Below are 24,582 nucleotides of genomic sequence, written 5' to 3'. Positions count from 1 at the left end.
TGTAACCACCGAAGAGATTAAAATGTGATTTGCATGTTTTCAATTTAATTTACACATTACATACACAGGAGCATTTGACTTGATGGCATGATGGATGAAAAAGAAAATATGTTTCAGTTTCTAAGGTTTTCACTTTGCAAATAATTGGTTTTCTGAGCTACTGAGGAACACAATCTTCTTTATCTGTTCACTGACAGTCACCTCATAACTGTGCGGATACATTAGATGAACTATTACACATCTCCTGAATGTCAAACAAAGTAGTGTGTTTTTCTTCTATTAAACATGGCGACCTTGAAGAGTTCAACATTCAACAAGATGATATGGGATTAACATGCGCCTCAGTCCTCAAACATTACATTACAAAACACTTTATTTTTAAAATATAGACTCAGGTTGTATCTGTTATTATGAAAATATCTAATGCCCTTCATTTAAGGCTTTCTGTTAAACCATTTACATTTTTTTGGACTAATAAGAAACTAAAGGACACAATTTAGAATCATTTGAGAACAGAGAGGTTGCTGACAGTTTTGGCTGCCAGCTACAGAGGTTAGTACATCTGCAGATTCATCAGCTACATTCAGGGTTTTAACAGAAACATAAGGTAGAAATAGCACCTTTAAATAATACTTTGAGACAAAGTGGTTTATAAAGCAGACAAACATATCATCCAGACTGAATTCAATATCATCTGGTTGGTATCTAGTGCTATTTTCCTACACAGATCCCTTTACCAACATTTCCCCAAACACTTCCAAGTGAAATATTTGGATGAACAAGGTAGGTTGGTAGGGGCACAATTTAAAAAAAACAGTCATATCCTTTGACTCTGTCATCAGATTCAATACTCAGTGCATCATTTAGTTCCCCCTTGTGGGCTTCACAAGTATAACAAGACTCCACAAAGACACTTGTCTTGTGTGTCCTGGGGATCCGCTCAGCACTGAGACACAGCTGGTCAATGAGATGGATGAGTTCATGAAAAGAGTCACTAATAAATGGACAAAGCACCGCGGCCCACATGATCAACAGCAGCCTCACCGGTTGAGCGAGCTTCTCTGGGGAAAATAGTGTCTGACGATTGGGTTTGTAAGCTTACAGACAGACGAGCAAGGCTAAGGTATAAACACTTAAGCTGCTCATGAAACACCACAGTTTTTCTTTGCTGCAGCACCAACAGCTCTGAAAGTAAAATGTAACGAGAAGAGTCCAAAACATGGACATGCTCGTAGCCGTCGCTCTAAAGTGTACTGCAACCAAGCCAAGTCAGTTCATCAGTTGAGTTATAACCAGTGAGTGACTTAGACAATAATTAAATGAAGCATGGTGGTAGACTTTCTGTGGAGGTATGTCTAGAAGGAGGAGGAGTCAAAGGAGAGGTCATTAAGACATGACCTCTTTCAGAGTTCCATCCTCTTGACTCTGTGTTTCACTGTCCGACAGCAGAGGGGCCTGCATTGGCACAGCGGTCCTATAAGGCAAACTCTCTTTAGTCAACATCTTCCTGGTGGCAGAGACCAGGCGGGAGTAGTTATCAGGGTTGTACTCTGAGAGGCGGGGCCGGGTGCTGAGTAACGGCAGGTCGTCTCTGTCGGGCCGGGGCAGGAGGAGAGGGGGCCGGCGCTGGTTCTCGCCCTCCTTCAGGGAGTCTGGGAGCGGCTTGCGTTTGCTTTCAGGCAGGAGCATTATGCTGAGAACAGAGAGGACGGCGAAGGAGGCGAAGATGACATGGTGGAGAAAATAGCCCCCGTTGTTCTGGAGCTCCATCAGAGAGGAGGCGGCCATGCCAACACAACCCGCTGCCAGCACCAGGCCGAGGCAACCGCCTCTGACAGGGAGGGAGAGGAGAAATCAACAGGCGTCAAAGTGGTGAGATCAGACAACTTGATATACTTTCCCATCGTTCAACCTGTTTGTAACACTCAACCCTAAGCCTATTTGCTCCTACAGAAAACACAATACTTTGATAATGGTTTACACATTATAGCTATTTAGATTTTTAGGCAAAACTATTTCCTAAAACAGCCGTGCTTTTTTCTAGCAAAAGTTAAAGAAACAGGATTTTTGCTCGAAACATTATTTTTGTCTTTGCTTTGGATTTTTTTTAATAGGATCTTTTGACAATAAAAATAAACAGGGTTCATACACTTTTTCACCAATGATTTTCAATGACTTTTCTATGACTTCTCAATGACCTTTACCTAATTTTCCATGACCAAAAAAAAATTACCACTGAAAATGATTTGTTTGAACATGGAACAGGAAAATAAGGTCTGCATATGAAACATGTTGTGCCTATCTAAAACAAATCAAATAGTAGGCTTACTAGCTTCTACACGCTGAAGCAACTGTAGTCAGGGATGCAAACTCATCAGGTATGAAAAAGGTGACAAGGATCCGAGCCCCCCAACCCCACGGAATATCGGCTTTAAAATGAGGAATAACAGAGGATTTTAGCAGTCAGAACAACTAAAGCAGCAGTGGTAATAATAACAGAAACACTAAAGAGTCACATCTAATAGAAATATATAAAAGCATTTATTTTAATTGTGTAGCAGTCAGTTTATCATTTTGGCAGCACTGTTGAGCATTTTGAAAATGTATTTTCATGCCTCTGTGCAAGGCTTAGTCTTTTCTATCTTTATAGCCACTGGTGTAAAGTAACTAAGTTCATAAACTCAACAAGTACTATACGGGGGTACAGTTTTGAGATACTTGTACTTTATTAAGTATTTCAACGTTTTGCTACTTTGTACTTCTACTCCTCCACAATTCAGAGGTAAAAGGTGTACTTTTCCTCCACTACATGTATTTAATCCCTTTAGTTACTTTACAGATGTAGATGAATGATGTGAAATATAAGTGTTAAATCCGACTTTAGTTCCACCTGGAGTAAATCCACAAGCTACCCTGCAGTATACAAAGTCATTCAAACTAGCTGCACCTTTACCAGCTTTGAGAACACTTTCATGATCAATCATTATAAAACATATCATATATATTATTCTGAAATGGACCAATCTGCACAATGACTACTTTCACTGTCGCTACTTTAACTGGAGGAGAATACTTTTCTACTTTTACTTGAGGAACATTTTGAATGCAGGACTTTTACTGTAACAGAGTATTCCTACACTCTGGTACTTCTACTTTTAATCAAGTACAAGACCTGAGTACTTCTACTTTTATTAAGTACAAGATCTGAGAAGCCTACTTCTACGAAAGTATAAGATCAGAGTACTTCTACTTTTACTCTAGTACAATATCTATACTTATACCACCTCTGTTTATAGCCTATGAAAAAAACTATTAGAAAACGAAGGCTAAAGCTAACGTTAGCAGATAGTGACAATGTATGCTAGCTAGCTAGCTAGCTAGCTAGCTAGCTAAACGATTCCTTAAATAATATTGCGACAGAAAAACTTTTCAGTTGTAAGGAAATATTTGTATGTATTCGTGCAAACTGTGAAGAAGCTTGAAAATGATTTGTGTAGAAAACTGGGCTGGTTTTGGGCCTGCTAACATGTGGTTTTGTGAGGACAAAGGAAGAGGGGGAAGGTGTGGAGTTGACATACAGTCATCTCAGATCCCTGTGATAAGGAAGCTGAGCCACTGGGATTGGGGACTTAAGATGTATTTAATTCATTACAGATCTAACCTGCTTGCAACACAACTTAGATAAACAATTTCAAGTGGTTAAAAGGGGTTTCCTGTCTGGCTCATTTGATTTAGAACTGAAGTAAGGGAGAATAGTGTTTTATGAGTCATTCCTCATGGTTTATAAAGATAAATCATCAGTTTGTCTGGACTTTGATATAGAGATAGGATCATGGTGGAGAAGGAAGACCTTTTTTGGTTTCAAATTAAAGTAGAGTTTAAGGATGAAGTAAGCAGGACTTCAACTGGCCAAAAGACATTTTAAAGTTTAATATTCTTGGTTAGCAAACAAGACATCTGATTATTATGTCACACGTGATAATCTTGTTATAGAAACTAGCTTAAAATATTGGAGAAAATATGTAGATGCTCTTTCGTGGTGTGTGGAATATGTGATGCTGGAAACATGTACGTTTTTCAATGTATAGGAGAAAATGGTTTCCTGAAAGAGTTATGTTGGGTACATATGTAGCAATGGATGAAACCATTTTTAGAGTGGGTTTTTGTAATATAATTTGTAGACATCAATTAGGTTGTTTAGATGGCATTTAACAATTAAGACAGATAGTATGATTACAAAGAGTCAGAGTGGAAAGGGTTGGATTTATTTAACCTCAGTGTGCTAGATTTTTTATAGGTAATGCGTCCCGAGACCTGGACTCCCCCTCTGAGTTAGAAAAGGCTACGGTCCCGACCCTCCAAGCAGACAAAAGACCTAACCCAACAGGAAACTCCTCCTTCTCCATCGAACAGACAGAGAACCAGAGCTGAAACGACAACAACAAGACCGCAGCCAGAACTATCTCCGCCTGTGGCATCCAGAACCAGACAGCATGCTGACGGGCAGAAATCTACGCTCATCAGTCCCTCAGACAGGACCATGAAGTTCCAAGCTGAGCACAAGAGCAAAGTGTGGGAGATGAGAGCAGAATCTGCCCCCCATAAAAACAGCAGAGAGACTGTAAAGGAGGGGATAAAATGCAAAGCAGTGCAAGATGGGGCATGCAGAGGTAACTGGGCCAATGGCTGACAGCGGATGAAGTTACAGCTGATGGACTGAAGAGAACACAGAATCAGAGGAGTTGGCATGGTCGATTAGAAGTGAGGAGGCCGGGGTCACGGCTTGAGAAAACCAGAGGAGGAGAAAAGGAAAACGGGAATGAGTGAGTTTACACATAAACACACTTATTCACAAAACGCACATTTAAAGCATAAATACGTAAAGACAGAAAGATTTATTAAAATAAAAATAGCAGTAGACTATTAGGGTAAAATGAGAACACACTGAGGGTTCAGAGTACAACCATACTCTTCAATCTTTTCGTCAGGTTAACAAAATATTCTTTGACATTTTTTATTCACGTGTGAATAAAGTAGTGGGATAGTTTTAGGAACCACTCTATAAGACAAATCTTTATCTGTATGGATAATGTTAAAGGGAGAGCTGGTGCCAAGCCAGATATAGTATTCCAATCTAAATAATTGATTTCACCATTGTAGCATAGTTATTACCATAGGAAATATGAAATGACTTCTGTTTTTAAATCCTTGATAAAGGAGGGAGGAATGGTTGCATGTTCGGACATCCAGGGTTCCACACACTGCTAAAGAGTTTAACATTGGTTTTTAGGTGGACCAGAATTGATGACATGTGGTTGTTATACCATTGTTATCGTGAACAAAACATAAATAAGGACATAGTATCTGCTTGAAGATGAACGGATTTCATATCCTAGAGGGGATTAGTTATTGTGAAGACTCCACAAGGTATCTACTAATGTATTGTAAAGAACTTGAATTGACTTGATAAATAAGTGAAGATAAGAAGATGTATGGACCATAAATTAGTCAATTGGTAAATAAAAATAGCGGAAAAGAGGGGAACTATTAAAGGGAAGTGAAAAATCAGTCTAATACACACTGATACAAAAAAAAGGGGGGGGGCATGAAGGAAGTATGCACTGGATTTTTTATTCGTGTGTGAATTTGGTAGTGTTTTAATTTGTTACAGTATTGATCAGTTCAAAGGGAGAGTTTTAGTAACAGCTCTATAAGATCAGATAAATATTTATTTATATAGGTCATGTTGAAGGGAAAGCTGGTTCTAAACAAAATATAGTATTTCAATTTGAGGTACTGGTTTCATGTTCAGACACCCAGAGTTCCACGCACTGTGAAAGAGGGTAACATTGTTCTTTAAGTGCACCAGAATTGAAGATAAATTGATAGAATGAGTTATGGAATAAATAGCAGAGCTTTACAGATCCTAGTAATGTTTTGACACAAGATAGTGAGGTACACATGTTTCTGAAATAGATCTATTAGTCATTTTAATACTAATTAGGTGTAAATGAATTGCAGTAATAGTAATAGTACAATAAGGAAGTGACATTTTTTTGGCTAGACACTTTTCAGGGAATTTGGGAAACAACAAGGAGGGGTTGGAGATATCTTGAACATTATAGTTGTAATTGTGAATTAATAAATGATGGTGCTCCATATATACAGATTTGTATAGACGGAGGATGCTGGCCTGTGCTGGAACATCAAAGTCTCTGCAGAGCACAACACATGGCCAAAAAGACTGAGACCAACTGACCGACAGGGTAACTTGGGAAGGCACTGTCAATGACTGACTCTGCGGTGAACCTGACCAAACCTGACTTTACAACCTGACAGTGTGAGTGTGAGTGTGTGTATGTCTGCACCTGATCAGTGCAACTGCATGATTTGAAACGATGACTAATCAAGCATGTTTTGGACTAACACATTATTTTTGGGTGATAATAATGTGTGAAATGAGAGGTTTCCTAACATTGCACAAAAGGGGAAACCGTATCTAATCTGGTTGATGATGTTTCACTCCCACAGGAGGTGGCTGTTTGCAGAATGTGAAACTCAAACTAGGAAATTTGGAATTCTGTTTCTTTTAGGACTGAATGATGGAGAGAAACACTCTCAAGTGTTTACTGGGAAAAATGTTTGGTATTGTCTTATAATCCATTATGACCTGAAGGTTTTCTTCCCATACAGGTTTTTGTTTACACATGAGAGAATGTGTAAAAAAGGGGGAGTGTAAACTTTACAATGTACATTTTTCATTTAGGGACTGAAAGGAACCTGCTGCCCAACTCCATTGTTCAATCTGACCATTGATTGACAGTTTTAGAATTGACCTACTCCATATTTGGGGATAAGAGGCTGTTTGGTGAATGTTGACATGTCTCTAGTATTGATTGAGTTATAGCAGGTAACACAGGTAGAGAATCAGAGGCCAAGGGGCTACCAGAGAGATGTAAGTCCAGAATGAAATACTGGAGAGGCTGACCGGTGAGTAATGTGTCAACTAATGTTTCAACAGGTATTAAAGTAACTGAGGTTTGAAATGTAGAAAGAACATATTTACAGTTAAGCTAAAACATAGTAATGTAATGAGACACAATGTGATTTGGACAACATCATGTAACTAGTCTGGTAAAGAAGTAAAAGCCATAGACTTTATTGTTTAGGTCATTATGGGGATATACATTTAATCTACATTTAGAAAGACATTTGAGGACAGTTGGTGGGAATTCTGTATTCATTTTTTCAGTGGGATAATATCTAAGCACTGACGGGTAGAAGCAGTATCACCAGGAAGCCATTCACTTTGTTAGTATTGTGATTTTGGTTGTTTTTGAATCCATAAGATTAGTGTGTTTCTTTACCAGAAACATTAACAGTTCAAATCATATTTAGATTTTTAATGGGATCTCAGGGATTTCATTTAAAAATAAATACAGATGCTTGTCAGAAATTCAGAGCTATTGAAATATGTTATTTAGTTTACCTAAAGATGTTGGGGTTCTTATTTAGTGGGCACAGTCCAAGATTCTGAAGCAGCACAATTAATTTAGAAAACCTGTGCACACACGTCTGTTGTTTTAAGACACCCCACCAACAGGCTCCAAGTTGCCACGCACTGGTGGGTTAAACAGCCGAGGGCCCCAGAGCCCGGAGCGTAGGCTTGAGGGATTTGTATCAGATTTCTCCACACAGGTTGCGGACGCCGAAAGAGGGACCCGAGACGCAGGAGGCTGACTGTCAACCCCAAGCTCTCCGGCCCCGACCGAGTGACCCAGAGGACATCCCGTGCCGTCCGCCTACAAGGAAAGGGGGACAACTGGTACCACTGTGCGGAGCCAGTGTGCGGCGGGGGAAAACACCTGCGAGGACCCTAGACGACATCAGGACGGATCGGGCTCTCATCATGGAGGTCGACTGGGAGGCATCATCATCGGACCGGAGAAGGAAGATCGGGAGGACATCTATTCAGCATCGACTCGGAAGCCGCCATCAGCGGATCAGAGGGGACAAAGACACGGCAAGCCAGGACGGCACAGGGGACTCCACTCTCCGCTGAAACAGGAGTGTGGGTTAAGTGCAACAAGACGGTGTATGGAGCCAGCCAGGCCTGCCAAGCTATGGGCAGCCTCTACCATGACAGCTGCTTCACCTGCAGCGCCTGTAGTCGAAGGCTGAGAGGGAAGGCGTTCTACTATGACGCAGGAAGGGTTTTCTGTGAAGAGGACTTTCTGTACTCTGGGTTCCAGCAGTCTGCAGACAAGTGCAAAGCAGGTGGACATCTAATCATGGACATGCAGGCCGGCAGGCCCTGGGGAAGTCTTACCGCCCCGGTTGCTTCCGCTGCGTCATCTGCAACGAGAGCCTGGACGGAGTGCCCTTCACTGTGGACACTGAGAATAAAAAGTATGGAGACTCAGCAGACAAGGATGCAGTTTTTTGCAAGTGCCTTGTGTAAATTGCACTCTCTTTTTAAGAGTGCAAAAGAGGGAATTGTAAGGAAATATTTGTATGTATTCGTGCAAACTGTGAAGAAGCTTGAAAATGATTTGTGTAGAAAACTGGGCTGGTTTTGGGCCTGCTAACATGTGGTTTTGTGAGGACAAAGGAAGAGGGGGAAGGTGTGGAGTTGACATACAGTCATCTCAGATCCCTGTGATAAGGAAGCTGAGCCACTGGGATTGGGGACTTAAGATGTGGGGTGTTGATGATAATTTGGGCAGCCAATCACTGGTCTGGAAGGGAGGCGCAGATAACTCCTCCTTGGGTCAGCGAGGGATATAGACAGAAACCCCGCTGTGTTCGGTCTCTTTCTCCTCTGGCTGGCTGGCTGGCTGGCTGGCTGGCTGGCTCACGTGAGTATCAGGTAAATGTGGGATCCCACAGAACTGTATGTAATTTGTACTGTATTGATTGTATTGCGTTGTATATTACCATTAAAGTGGATTATTGTTAAACGGTTACTTGTAGGTTCTGGGTTTCCTTCCTGTAAGATAACAGCTTGTGTAGGAACACGAGGAGATTTAAGAAAGTGGACAAGTTGTCTACCAAATCTCCTAACACAGTTCACATCACGCTCTGCCGCTCTGCTCTGAACACGTGGGGCCTCATTTATACATGGGAGCCTGCCTGCAGACCGCCACTCTCAGGACAGTTCCGGTGCAGACCGCCACTCTCAGGACAGTTCCGGTGCAGACCTCCACTCTCAGGACACCTCCACCATAGATATATATAAATATAAACACTAGATGGCTCAAGGGGGAGTCGCCAGCGTAGCTCACCGGCGGCCATCTTACCACAGTCAACTACTGCTACTGCTGTTGTAAGGTGAGTGAACTGCACAAAAATACTCTTAACTCGCTGAAATCTTGACTGATTTACAAACGGTTTGGTTTATTATAAACGTTATTAGCATGGCTATGATACAGGAGACAACAAGACATGTTGAAAAAAAAAAGTTAATGATTATAATTATAAGTACGCAGTATCATAACTACATCTTTGATGTTTATAACGAACCAAACCGTTTGAAAATGGGTTGAAAATTGAGTAATCTACGGTTATTTCAATAGTGCACCATAGACTTAAAGGAATGGTCCACTCATTAGATAATTAATCAAAACTTCAGTATTTAGTGAAACGTTATGTTTAAACCATACCCTGAAGAAATCAGCGATATTCCCCGGTAAATAATGATTTTATAGCTCTTTTTATCAAGACCTGTATATTCCGTCTGGCCGCCGCCATGTTTGCCATTTTCAGTAGTCACGTGATGGTCGTGACGTCATCCATGCGTTCACTTTGTCAACACACGGAAATATGGTGGAGTATTTCAGTTCGGACTCGTCAGCAGAGGAACAAGTTTTGACCAATGTGAAGAGATTGGATGGGGGAATTCATCCATACATATCAGTATGACAATACGACACCCTCTGTCCTAAGACCCTCACATCGTACAAGGAAAAACTTCCGAAGAAAACCCACAGTTTAAAGGGAACATGGGAGAAACCTCAGGGAGAGCAACAGAGGAGGGATCCCTCTCCCAGGACGGACAGACGTGCAATAGATGCCGTGTGTAAATTGAAAAGATAATACATTTGCAACATAGGTAGTCCAAATGTTTGGAAATGCATGTGTGTATAATGGGAAGATGATATAAGATACTATATGTATGCATGTAGTACCACCCTTGCTAGCGATTCCCTCTCTAGTTTAGCATACTCGTTAGCATACTTCGTTGTCCCTGGCCATAGAATCACGATTTTATGGGGCCGGAAAAAACTGGGGTAAAATACACACTAGCCGGTACTACGCTATATGGAAAGGCCACCAAAAACTGTCCTGGCCTGGACGTTAAAACGGGGCTAGCCGCTGCAATGGAAATGCGCTATAACATACCTTATTCTTACTCCGAGCACTACTTCTGCTCCTCCGTCGCTTCACACTTGCAGAGGGCGATTTCTCTACTGGCCGAACTGGTGTCCTGGTCGGTGATGACACCAGAAAGACCGATAATACTGCATCTCCATTGAGTAATGGTTGTTCTTTAAATCCCATGTTATGTTTGATCATACTCTCAGAGTAGTCGTCCGGAAATGTGAAATGTTCGCTGCATACATGAGCCTGTAAATCTCTCGGTTCGGGCCGGCCACATTTCGCTAGCCACTGCCTCCGAATGTACTTCTTATGCTTACCTTTTGGCAACAGATGGAACCGAGCATTCCGTGGATTGTTCCTATCCGAATTATGGCAATATTTCGCGATACAGTGAGGCATATTTGAAGAGAGAAACTACAGTAAATAACATGGAGATCAACGTGTCTTCGAAAACCAAACGCATGGATTACGTCACGTCCGGGAAATGGCGGCGCCCACAGTGTTGATGTTATTTCGGTATATAATCAGTTTAAAATCACTGATAATGTCATCGGATTAAAAAAAAAAAAAGAGAGAGACTGGCAGAGACTGGTCTGTTTTATCGGATGATAATTTTTAAAAAATGAGTGTCATGAGCATACCATTCCTTTAATGTTATGAATGAGCGAGCTGCCTGTGGCAAGATGGCCGCCATGTGGCAACGTCGGTCTCCATTGGCCAGCAGCGCGGGTGAGTCATCTAGTGTTTATATATATATCTATGACCTCCACTGTCAGTACAGGAAGTGACGATTCTGACGCGTTTTTTTCCCGCCCACCGAAGGACTCGTTTGATGGAAGTTTTCAAATCACAATGGAGACTCATCACGGAGGTGATGAGTCCGCCCACCGTGCACTTTGGGTCGGCTTTGGTCAAGCCCTTTTGACCCCCCCGCTCAAATGACACCATGGAGGAATGTAACGGGAGTTGACAGGGGACTCTGCCCGCCTCACGAGTGCCTATTTTCGGACACTTTTTTTCACTTTTCCCCGGTTTTATTATTTATTTATTTTTTGGCTATTTCACCCGGTTTCTACCGGTTAGTACGATTTTATGTTGTATTTGCGTGCATTTCCTATTCGGAAAGTGGCGCTGCGGCTGTACTGATAGTAACAACAATACAAGGTGTCCGTATATATCTATATATATCAGGGTTGCCAACTTGGGGTACCTGGCTGGAGTGAGATTTTGATATCATGGGTTTAATTACACATATGCGCACTAAATGGTTCTAGTAAATGACTGCTGTCATGTCAGCAGCGGGACCTTAGGATATACAATATATACAAATACACAATATTGGACACAGACTATAAAGGGCACACAGTTTCATTCACTAATGAAAGTCAAACACATTTGTTTCCACTGTTTTATTGTGTGCCTGTCGCGATAAGCAATTAATTGACTTATCGTACGATAAATAAAAATGAACTCGATAAATTGCCATTTACATGAGGATGTGACTAGCAGTTTGAAAGGATGTACTTGAATTATTATTATATATTATCATTATGTCAGTGGTCTAATATGCTCATACAACGGTGCCGACAATATTATTGTTTATCGCAATAATTTCCGGGAAAATGTATACAACAAAATTAATTATCGTGAGAGGCCTATACATGAAACACACACACACACACAAATCTACAGACTTACTCCAAACTGCCAAACATATTAATTAATACACTCTCACTCTCATATACTCTTTGACTCTATTTTGGCCTTGTAGAACAATAAGCAGCAGACTTTTACTTTTTTTATCATTTCTACTGGTTCTTAGATCTGCGCATGCGCAATACGGGTCGGCAGTTGCGAGAGAGTATTTTTGTTGGGTAATCTATGGTAGGGCTAACCCATACAGTGGGGGACCTCAAGTCAGTATTTGCAATGTAATTACATACACGCTCCCATTGACAGTGAAACGCCACGCGTGAGGTTTAGATTATTTCAATCCAAATTGAACTGTATGAAATAAAAAGGCACATTTGTCTTGTAGTAAATAAAAAGGGCGACCTGGAGCCAATCCTGCAATTTCCCCACAGGTGAAAGAGTTGACATGCTGAAAACCCAACCCCTGTAGGGGGGTCTGGGGGGATTCTCCCCCAGGAGATTTTTTTAAATACTAACATAAAATACACATTCTGGTACTCTCTTGAGAAGAAAAATAAATAAATCTATTACTACACGACATATTTAAAAAAATGAATGCCATTTTAGTTTTTTGTTACTTTGTTCTGAAAGCTGAACCTGCTGCTCCTCACAGAGAGAAGAGGGAAGAGGCTGTGAATTACTTTACATGGTGGATAAGAGTGGATAGCCCCCATTGTTCTGTGTGTCAAAATGAAAGACAGCCCACACACCTATCAATCATCAAACCGTGTGGTCTTATTTCATTACGTGTTGATTTCTATCAACACGTAATGTTGTATCGATGTATATAGAGATGGACTACAGCAAACATATTCTCCGTCGGGACTTCCTGCAACAACACCACGCCGTTATCTTGATTCTGATTGGCCAGAAGACATTATCAAAGATGTTCTATTGAGAAGACGATCACTACCTGACAAAAGTTTTCAAAACCGTTTCTAGTCTTCGGTATTCTTGTTTTTGGCGTGAGAATAGTTTGGGCAGCGTGAGAGCGTGAGATTGAGAGTGAAAGCGTGTGTCACACGCCAGATGCGTGAGAGTTGGCAACCCTGGATCGTGGATCGTGACACTTATTATATACATATGTATATAATAAGTGTCACAATCCGATTTTATTTTGTATTTGCGTGCATTTCTTGTTTGGAAAGTTGCACTGTACTGATAGTGGTGATTTTATTTTGGAATTCTTAGCGTGCACTTCCGGTCCTGAGAGTGGAGGTCTGCACCGGAACTGTTATGTCCTGAGGGTGGAGGTCTACAGGCAGACCCCTCTCCATTTATAACGCCGTGCGTAGTAGGATTCACGTGGGAAGGTTGCTTACGTACCAAACTTTGCGTACCAGCAAGGAAAGTGCGTACAGCACTTCCTACGCTGGTTTCCTTTCATAAATCACAATCGACTCGAAAGGCGGTGCAGCTTTTGCGGGCTTTACGTAACGCCCATATTTGCCTATAAATAGTCAAAGAAACGCCCATTCATTCATTCATTCATTTTGACTGACTTTATGAAGAAGATCGCAGGAAATGACGACAGAACAGCTAAAAAAGACATCTCACACCGTGTCAGATTTTGGTTATTTTGGGGAGGTCGAGATAAATCATAATTGTTTGGTGGATGCCGTTTGAACCAGAGTAGCAGCATGGAGGTCGGATCGTCACCAAAATAAATAAATAAGTGGTCCGAAAAAGGTTAATGACAAAAACAATACACATAGCCTTCCTCAGGCAGTGTGTTTGTACCGGGGACAGGAGACACCCCTTGATGAGAGACTGCAGAAATGATCGGGGAATCCCTCCGGAGTGGAGTCATGACGACTGGATCTGAATTATGTTTTCGTATTTGATGGTCTGTGTCCCAGCTGTCGATCAGCTGTGCGCAGCGTCTCCACTGCAGCAACTCTATCCACCAGTTAAAGGAAATACAACTAATGTGTTGTGTTATATTAGCTGTACAATTTAACACATATGGTGTTCTGAGTTTCCATACCTCCTGTGTTTTATGAGCGACTTATCAAGTCTTAGCAAACGGCATAAAACATGATTAAACATGGTAGTATATAAAACCATGCTCGTACAACCTATAGAAATGCAAAACCGCATCATTTATGAGAAAACATTTCATAACATTAACACAACATATTCGAGGTGGTTTTAAATAACATATCCGTATTTATTTATTTCTCCAAGTTATGTGTTTGTGTGCACCGAGGATCTCAAACAGGCGTTTGTTTAATCATTTTAAGATTGTCTTTAATCAATGTTTGAAAATGAATTCTTCATTATGATAAATGAGAGGTAACATTTAGTTTATGGTATTATTTCCACATATTTCTCTCCATTCTTCCTTCTGCCAACGGTGTCGCAGTTTCTCGTCTCTCCCGTTTTTGTGCTTAGTGCGTACGCATGGGTTACCCCCTAAACGCACCAGGAGCGTCTGCGCCGCGTTACGTTGCGGCTGCGCCACGCTGCGACCTCCTCCTGCGACCTAACACACCAGGCGCGTTTCAAAACGTTGCGGAAGCGGAGCGTCGTGTGTGCAGCCTCGCAGTTCTTAATTAACTTTAAAACATTAATATGTAGTTGTTACCTTCCACTCCACAAACTGCAGCGACTAAAAACCAGGCCTTGTCCTTTCTGATGTTGTCCTTGTAAAAAGCATTGGTTACATCGTATACAATGGTGTGTTTCTCCACTTCCATTATGAACACCTCGTCGTCCATTGTGCGTATCGTAGTGGAGGTGTTGTGATGAAGGAGGGGGGTCTGCTAAATTAGTATATATGCGGGATGGGCCTGGCCCGGATGCTCACCTTTCCACTTCCTGCGAGGGGGGGGCTGCCTGCCCGACCTTACCTTACGGCTGCGCCGCGGCAAAAATAGGATTCATCCTAATTTTAGAGAAGCGCTGCGCCGAGCCGCTTCTGGGACGCGTCTGAGCCGTAACGCGGCGCGTGTGGTGGAACAGCACCCATTGACTAGAGTGGCCGCGATCCTTACGACTGCCGCGGCGCGGCCGTAACGCGGCGCAGACGCTCCTGGTGCGTTTAGGGGGTTAGAGTTTGCGTGGAGGACCGCACGTTTTCCCGTCAAGTTAGTATTTTATAAATCGCAAACATTGCGTATAAACTGGCGTACGCCATTTTTTTTTGCGTATATCCCTTTAAAAATGAGGCCCCTGAACGGCCCGTTCTAACAGCTGTTCACCAGCGGTGCAGTCTGTGCCACAGTGACTCCTCGCACAGTTAACGAACGCACCGTAGATAATGTAGCTGACCCTCATCCAGGAAGACTCGAGCACACAGCTCGCGCTTCATATATTAAAAAATAACACCATGCGCGTCATGATGGCACATAACAGCTCGAAACCGCAGATTATTTCAGCGATTAGATACAATGTAAATTATAGTTGACCCAACTTTAGTTACATTTCCATGACTTTTCCAAAACTTTGGAAAAAATATTATTTTCCAAAACTTTTCCAGGGCCTGGAATTTGCTTTTTGAATTTCCATGACCTTTCCAGGTTTTCAATGACCGTACGAACCCTGAATAAATAACTTAAACAATTTTGTCAAGAAGATACTTACCGAACCACAGTGGGCATCACCTCACAAGCGAACAACACACTGAGCATGGCGAGAGCCTGAGAGAACAGCAGCCCCACGACAGAGAGCACCAACACCAGGCCCCCCCGCAGGTCTGAGACAAAAACAGGACCACAGACTTCAGCACCATTAACAGCAATGGCATGAGCGCCAACCTTTAAACTCGTCATGTGAATATCAATAAGACCTAAACAAAATGTAAAGAGTGGAGTATGCTTAAAATGCATTATATGCTTATCAAGTTTCATGTTAGGTCCTGACCTGAAGGATAAGAAAACAATCAACAGTGATTCCTTTATACATAAACTGCAATGGTGATCTGTCCAATTTCATGATATTAAATTAATTCTATAACCTTCAAATCTGAGACCCTGAACCGTCAGCAATTTACACATGTTACAGTGTCTTGTATACATTTGAATTTCTAATCCAAATTCAAAATAACGATGTGAAGAAAAGCTGTGTAACGTACACTGAGTGAGGGCGAGCAGCAGCAGCGACGACAGGCCAGTGATGATGGCAGAGAGCAGAAGCATACCCCGCCGACCAAAGTGATTGACGGACAGGCAGATGAAGACGCAGGCCAGAGCTCCGGTCATCACTCGAAGGAAGTAGCTGAAGTAGAAGTTGGAGGAATAACTGTGCAGGTTTCTGGTGAAACAGTACTGAATTCCAGTTCCAATGAACCTGAAGGACAGGGAGAGAACATAAACATTGATTAAACCCAACACTCAACATGCTCATATCGTGCAACTTCATGGACAAGTCCAAGGAACCTTCCTTATTTCACACTCAGAATAAAAACTCACAGCGTGAAGCTGAGGACGAGGCAGTTCTTCCAGATAACACGAGTTTGACGCAGCTCCAAAATAGAAAAGTACCTTGGTTGACAGTCTTCACCGAAGGCTGTATCTATCTCTATGAACAGGAAAAGAGGTGGAAGTAATACCCGGAAACAATTTCAGGCTAGTCATTCTGCAGGGTTTAAGGGTTCACATCTATTTTTGACACATTCTACCAATTGCTGCCATCAAGCGTAGTAGATTTACAATGAATTAATCAATCAATATATAGATTTAAAAAGGCTAATGATGTTGCGAATAACATATGCACTGAGGCTGTGTGTGTACCTGACAGCAGGGTTTCTCCAGGGTAGATTTCATCTCGTAAACAAACTCCGTTCCTGGTGGAGAACTCCCGGAGACTCCTCTTCAGCTGAGGGATCTGAGCTGTGGCCATCAGCCAGCGAGGAGACTCAGGAAACACCGACACACAGCTGAGGAAAACAACACGGTTCATACCTCAGAGATACAGGATTCACACATACTCTGTTATATATATTTGATATCCCTCAAATGTAGCAGGTATCAGCATACATCTGTTTTTGTTATGAATAAAGCCTTTCTATTAAATGTAACTAATTATTAAACATCTTAAGTGAGTACAGACACAAGAGCACACACTTCAGCTTTTGAAGGTTCTCGTAGTACTGGAATAATCAGCAAAACAAACCTGAGTTAAGGAAGGACACTCATTCTCCTCAGGTGTTTCTCGCTGATGTATAATACTTAAAGTTGTCTGAGTGTGTTGTTTGACATCAATGTGAGATCAGTGCGTTAAGCACCACTGTAGAATAACACACACACGGCGTGTCCATGTCCGCACTCCAGATGACGCCACTTGACTCACCACCAATAGGAAAGCAGCAGCAGCTGAGGCAAAGTGGCCACGGCCTGAAGAACGGGCCAATCACGGCACAGCACAGCGATACCTGGCAACAGCAGCTCTGCGATCACGCTAAAGAAGCTGCTGATCATGGCGACCATGAGACGATTGGGGGGGTCACACAGCTCCAACCCTGAGAGAGCGGTGGGAACAGACAGAGAGGCAGATCTCATCAAACAGCTGAAGCAAAACTAATACATCTGTCCAAAACCAATTCACTTCCTGTACGGACATGAACCCTTCACACATAAAGCTACAGTCAGAAGTATGTTGTCATGTGTTTTTATTCAGGTTATGCCCTCATGTGGAACTGGTTCAATACAGGACAAGTGGCAAGTAAGAACCTCCCTACGTTTTTGACCAGATTGAATTTATTCACTCCAAAAATGGAGAAGCCAAACATTTTTCTGTTTGTATCTTTTTTTTCTTCTCCTCCCAAAGATGTGGTATTGACATGTAACATAACTACCTTTATTTATGTCAACAAACAATCATTGTTTTGCTTATTGAGTACTTAAGGTTACAAGAGGTGATCAAATGGTTTAGAGTTATCCATTTCATAGAATGTACAAAGAAAAGCCAATTCTTGCTACAATCTGAAAACGATAAAGCTATAGCAACAAGGAAAATAAAGCTGCTAGGAGATAAGGTGTCAATGTAAACATGTTTGGAAGTGCGTCAAGCTGTGTGAGTTTCTGCTGAACTTTAACCTCCTTCCCCCCCAGAGCGCCGATTCGCTTTCCACTTCCTCCCTGCCTGAGGGAGAGAGAAGGAAAATTAGAAGCTCACTTCCTGCTCACTTCCTCGACCTGAGTTCTGCCCTGCTATTGTTTGCTCCTCTCGGAAAGCGCTGGCAGGTCTCTGAGAAACATTTGACCCAGGCCCCCAACCCACCCATCCCAAAATCAGCATAACCCTTAAAAACAAAATCTGGACTCAATCTATTCCTGACCTCGCAGGAATTTGGGAGTAACTGCGTGTGTTAAAAACAGAAAATAGGGTGTGTCTAAGAGTGTGTATTTCATATGATGCCACTACCCTGTACCCCCATCTCCCACACAGGAATGTGCAGAGTTTCTACAAACGCTAACGCAATTACATTCCTCTGCCGTTTCATTATTGGTTTACAGTTCCCGAATGGAAACTCGCTGTATGAGAGATACCCCTAGCAGTAAAGGACACCTCATCAGAGACAAAGCCATGATGAACACGTGGATCTATGGCCTCTCCACAGAGAGGTACGGCCACTAAAAGCAGGACAGCTGAGAGGTAAAAGTAATAAAGCACAAGCAGCTGCCTGCTGTCACTCAGAGTGCTGCACAACACACACAGCTGCAAAGAGTCTGTCACACACAAACCCACGCTAAAGCAGAAATGTAAGCCTAAATCTTTCATTTTAGGAAAGCAATTGTAGCCTACTTCAATGGTCAGGATTTCCAGCGATGCATGTCAAATTAAATTAGGACTTTAAATTGCCACTGCTAATTAAAGTTTTAGTCTATAATCCTTAATTATTTCTCGACAAAGTAGATTGAGTTGTTGATGGCAGGGTCGCCATTCCTGCACTGGATTAAAAAGGCTGAGGTTGACAGGAAATAATGCAGGAAGGAATGCAGTTCGATTTATTTTTGAAAACTGCCTGTCCCCTGGTCTTGGCTTCACTGTAACGATTGTGTTTGAACTCTGATTGACTGACTTATAATAAAAACAACGTCTGGCTGCACTTTACACAATATGTTGTGCTGAGCGATTTCTGTTGAGTTTAAGAGCTAATTTATATCTGGTGTTTTACAAATCAATAATGCATTTCTCTTAATGTCTTTCTTTTAAGAACTTTCAACAAATAAAGATTGCCAGTCAAAAAGGGGCGAATACTACATTTTAATTAAAGACTACAGTAGTGAGAAACTGTTGTGCCCATATCAAAATTCGGTAATGGTTGGGTCCATTACCGAATGCCTCTTAAAAGGGAAATCCCTTTTTCTCAACTACCAAGAAAAGCATGGTTTTTAGCTTTAGTTATTACACACTATTACAAAATCCACAGTTTGTTTTTAGCCTCTTACTATAATCAACTAGCATTTTTCGATTGGGAGTTTAGCAGATAGCTGGGTAGAAAGGTTAGGGAGTAATGTGCTGAAACAACTGTGCAGTGGTTGCTCACAAAAAAACTCAGGAACCTACATGAATGCAACCCGCGTGACAATCGTTTATTCTACGCTGGGAATCACAAGGCCATGATTTATTGCATTAACATTAGATAACATTTACATAACATTAGATTTTCCGCAAGAGATAACATGTAATGTGTTGGTCTGCAAAACAACTTTAAAGATGAGATCAAGCAAAAAGTATTTATATTAAACGAGTAGTATTTAATATTGAGAACATGTGGGGTTGTGGGACTTTCCCCCTAATGACACTTAAACATAATAAACGGCAGCACGTCTTAAACTGTAAACAACTAATACACTGTACATATGTCGCTACTCTCACTGTATTTAACTTATTACTACTATTTTTTCTCTATTACTATTGTACCAATTTTGATTTTTTTTGTCATATACATTAGAATCCCAGTTACAAATTAAAGGAAGAAATGTGATTTATCAAACACATGACCTTTGGATGAACTCAGCACCAGCGAATGACTCCAAACGTTATTCCAAAGTAAACAAAGAAGTGAGCGTTCGTGTCTGAGGAAGCTGAGGTTGTTTTTTCCCAGTCCGGGAGAGGCTTGTTACTGAACAAGGCTCCAGGAAGCCTGACTGCAGAATAAGTGGGACAACATTTGAATGTGTGTGCAGGATACTCACTGGCGATGTACGAGGACACAAAGACCCCGGCTAGCATGACGCCCTGAGAGAGGCGCAGCAGCAGGAACACCACGGCGCTGCTGGACAGACACACAACCACCCCCAGCAGGCTGGACAGACTGATGGAGAGCAGGAAACACCGCCGACGGCCCAGCCTGCAAACACACAAGCACTCACATTATTGTCGTATAACACTTTTGAATGTTTTTATATTGACTGAATAAATAAGTAATTACAAAAATAATTTATATGATTGTGTAAAAGATGAATGAATCAGAATTTTTTTAAGGTTATTGCTAAAACATTCAACTCAACGCATTATAATTGAATGTATTTTCCCAAAAAAATTGGTGTTTTTTTTTCTTAAAATTTCCTTTTTTCAGAAGTCTGCTTTTCTACAATTCGTAATATTTATTCAGCTGTACACGGATGCAGATAGTGCCCATCTAACTGGCTAAGTAGTAGTAGTAGTAGTAGTAGTAGTAGTAGTAGTAGTAGTAGTTGTAGTTGTAGTTGTAGTGACTAGTTGTAGTTGTAGTTGTAGTAGAGTTTGTGTCAACATCAAAGTCAAGAGATATTGTTAAAGGCAGCAAATGTTAGCTGGTAACTCAGTTTTATGATTTTAAAGAAATACAAACAACTCTGGCTAACACTGCAGATTAAATAATACCGTCAAGAGGAAAAGCATAATTACGAAATTTAGACTACACCAATATTTTTCAAATATACAATGATCTATGAAGTAAAGCATATCCAATACAACTCTTTATAATATTGAGTTGGGGATTCATTACTTCTTAAACTATTACATTACTAAATGATCTCAGACCATACATCTTACTAAACATGTCTTAACTTTCCATATAAAGTATGATTATGACTTACCAGTCGCACAATGTACCAAGGAGGATATATCCCAGAATCCATCCTGTCATGAAGCAGATGTGCTGCAAAGGGATTTTCCAGAAGTCACTGCAAACCAGGTTCCACTGCAGAGGAGGACAAAGAAGTAAAAGAACACCAATATGAACTTACAAATACAGAGCACTGCTATCTGATGAGGTGTAAAAAGAGACCAATTGTACAAAATGACCTTTAAGTCAAACTGTTAAAGGTGGGTTAGCGGGCATTAGCAATAATATATTATACATAGTAATATATATTATATTGTAACTATTGAAACTTTGTTTGCTCTTGTAAGCCATTACGATCTGACCCAAAACAAATCAGACCAATTCTACAAGCCAAAATTAAGCTTACATCATAGCAGCATAGTTGGACCAAAGCACTATTAAAATCCCCATTTTTAAAAGTGAAGAAAAAGTAAAGTATACAAGAACATTTTGTAGACTCAAACCAGTGCCTACTTCATGTGATAAGCAGTTGATGTAAAGTAATCTTTGAGTTAAGTGTATACATCATAAATATGTAGGTAACTACATTTCTTTCTAAAAGAAGATTAATGTATTTAAAAACATAAAAAAAGTATGTGAACTAATTGTTTCCAACAAGCCACTTTCATCGTTATTTGACACAAACACAGAGAGATTTCTGTCAGGAAGCAGGAATGTAGATCATGTCGTCCATAATTGAGTTAAGAGGTCTGCTGACAGTGTTATTGCATTAGAACAGAGTGGTGCTCAAAGCAGAGCGTGCCAGCTGCCTGAGAGCCAAGTCTTCTTCTCGTCCGTGTCTTTTTCCATCTGCCTCCTGGACCATGTTCTCTGTGTGCAGTCCAGGTATGTTATGACATTGAGCATTTACAGACACTATGGATACAAAGCAGATAGCTGGATTAAGAAGGGAAACGGAAAGGGTCAAAACTCCAGCAACACTTGTAGTCCAAAGAAGTTGAAAGAACATCTTTATTGTTGATGCCACAACCTTTTTGGAGTCCTTGTGATCCCTGTTGCTCCGTCGACACCTCTGTGTGTATTGTGCACGCTATCCCAATGCTGGAACATTGCGCTGCCATATTTGCTGTATGGTTATTTGAATAAACACATTTTATTTAGGAATATTAACATTATAGGCATACTATGTAACTCTTGAAACTAGATTTTGACACAGTGTCCCCCTGCACATCAGGTTATTTCACAGTAAGTAATCAAGCTTTAATACAAGCGTACATGGGGGACAAATAGTCTGTCTTGATGGTGCACTGGTTTCTAAAACGGCATCATATGCTAAGCTAATGAATAGGGCGAAAAGGGAAAAGGCTCACAATCAGATCCTCACTAACATTGACCCCATAGAGGCAATGGTCTCAGAGATGTAGTTGATGAAAACCTCGTTCTAAAAAACAACAACATTTTGAGCTTTTCCAAGTTGATAGTCAAGGACTTCTGTTCCCTAATGTGTTATTTTATCCAGCAGCTGTGTCAGTATATGATGAGCAGGATTTGACTGTATTATTTTCCTCCTTTACTAAAGTGTTCCCCTGTCGCAGTGAATGATGTCATGTGAAGAGGAAGCTAGTTGAGGAAGGAGGCGTTCAGGGTCTCAGGAAGGAACATGAAGGCCTCAGACTTCCCTGCGCCACAGATTGTCATGGATCTGTTTCCTTGGGGCAATGTTACAAACACAAAAGCATAGACAGAGACAAACACAATTGGCCGATAAGTGGAAGGAGAATTAGCCTTAATGACTTCCTCGTGCTTGTCAACCCTCAATATCTCTGCAGTGGTTTAGAGATTAGTACTCTGATGTTGTTTCAGTATGTGTTACAAAATACTGCACTGACAAAGATGTGTAAGGTGTTTACACGGGGTCACGTTGAGGAATATTTTTCTTAGAACTTGTTGTCAATATTTGCAGACTGGGATGGATCCTTAAATAGCTGAAGCCCCAAAAAACAGACTGAGGAAAAGATAAACCCATTCCTGCTGCTTATTTACACATGGAGTTGCACAACAAGACGCAGTCACATTGGAACCTTGTGTGTGTCCACACTAGTTACATGAAGTAGGAGACAATCAAAGAGGATGCACTATCAGCTCGGAAATCTCTCAAACAAAAACATAGTTTGAAAGCAAAGCCAACTACACTTGCCCTTTTGTCTTTTCACACACTCTTACTCAGATCCAATACTTCAGTTTTTAATCCTGAATAAATCCAGACACATTGAATGTATTTATATGGTATTTTTTCCTCTGCATGATTATCTGTGACCCTGGGAAACAGAGTGCAAGACAGCAGATAGTGAGAGTGAAACACGACTGTACATCAACACAGTTGGAACTGGTGAGCAAATATTGACAGAATGGTGCTTTTAATTGAGAGGAATACATCCAGATAAGCACCACCACCTTGGAGCAAGGCCAAACTCAAAATAATCAGTTGTAAAAGTGACAAGACAAAGGGAACTGTCTCTCAATATAAATATTTCCACAGTTAGTAAAACGACTATCGTGGTGATGTTAATGTGGATACAACATATGGATACAACAACCTGGATCCGGAAAAAGAGGTTTTTTTATGCTTTTTTCAGCCAAACATACCTGGTTAACACGAAGCTAAACACGCACTCAAACCAGAAAGATGACCTGTTCCTTACCTCAGTGACAAAGTTACTCTGCAGCCCCGCTACATGGGCGTACTCCCACCCTACGGTGCAGGACACCCTCTCCCTGTGCACCTTTTCGGAGAAGTCCGAGGTATTTGATGGGTACTTGAAGAGTTCACAGTGACTGAGGCCGCTGCCGTTCACCCAGGGGATGGTGAGGTTCAGGTACCCCTGTCTGGAGAAGTTGCTGGGGAGGAAAGTGGAGGGCAGAAGCTGCGGGTCGGGTTTGCAATGATACGATTCCGGGATATGAGTGAAAAAAACGTCGCAAAAAAGATTCAGCATGACCGCAAAGTTGGGGAACCAGCTGAAAAGCACAACGAGTCGGTTGTAGCGTCCATAGCCGCCGATGTGAGGGAAAATCCTTGTCTCAAAATCCATTGAAGGAAGAGTGTTTACGGTGACAGTCGTTTCTCTGGCCATGGCGCATTAATTGAGTGCGCAAGCTCTACAGGCGCGCGCCGCAGCCAGTAGAAGTTGAAGAAGCGCACGGGGAGAAAGAGGGCGGGGCACTTGGGGCTCGACCTATGAGACACCTGATGCTTCAGTGACTCACTGAAGGGTGGCCCCTGAGTCACACAACACACAACACTGTTAGCACACTCACAGCTAAAGTTAGCACACATATGTTGCTAATCATCATGTTTTTCGTTCCCCCATGTGACTCAGAATAGGTGATTGAGGGGACGCAGTTAATGTCGTGACAGCTTGTTATAGCTTCAAATCTTTTATAATTCAATTTCCATTGGGGAAAAATATGAACTTTTCCCAGTCCCAGGTTTGGTCAAAAGATTTAGTATT

The 24,582-nt window shown here is 41.5% G+C and overlaps 1 protein-coding gene across 1 annotated transcript; it reads right to left on the bottom strand.

The window, feature by feature from the left end:
- Window positions 1-25: 25 nt before the first annotated feature.
- Window positions 26-24,234, bottom strand: slc22a31 (solute carrier family 22 member 31). Its single transcript, XM_034077213.1, has 9 exons — window positions 23,773-24,234; window positions 21,102-21,205; window positions 20,217-20,371; window positions 17,365-17,533; window positions 16,806-16,951; window positions 16,485-16,593; window positions 16,148-16,362; window positions 15,658-15,769; window positions 26-1,831 (listed from the first exon to the last, which is right to left on the bottom strand). The coding sequence occupies exons 1-9, from the start codon at window positions 24,202-24,204 to the stop codon at window positions 1,387-1,389; spliced, it is 1,887 nt and encodes a 628-aa protein (XP_033933104.1). The 5' UTR covers window positions 24,205-24,234; the 3' UTR covers window positions 26-1,386.
- Between the last annotated feature and the right edge of the window lie 348 nt (window positions 24,235-24,582).

Source organism: Pseudochaenichthys georgianus, chromosome 3 (assembly GCF_902827115.2).
Source record: "Pseudochaenichthys georgianus chromosome 3, fPseGeo1.2, whole genome shotgun sequence".
Taxonomy (NCBI): Eukaryota; Metazoa; Chordata; class Actinopteri; order Perciformes; family Channichthyidae; genus Pseudochaenichthys; species Pseudochaenichthys georgianus.
Note: the sequence above shows the minus strand (reverse complement) of the source record. Positions and strands in the feature narration are given on the sequence as shown.

Bases quoted from the DNA above. Each gene is read 5' to 3' on its own strand.
- slc22a31 (XM_034077213.1), bottom strand. From the start codon at position 24,204: ATGGCCAGAGAAACGACTGTCACCGTAAACACTCTTCCTTCAATGGAT. The intron at 20,372-21,101 runs GTAAGTCATAAT...GTGTGTTTGCAG, and splicing joins CTTGGTACATTGTGCGACTG to GCTGGGCCGTCGGCGGTGTT. The intron at 15,770-16,147 runs GTACGTTACACA...TTTTTGTCTCAG, and splicing joins GCTGCTCGCCCTCACTCAGT to ACCTGCGGGGGGGCCTGGTG.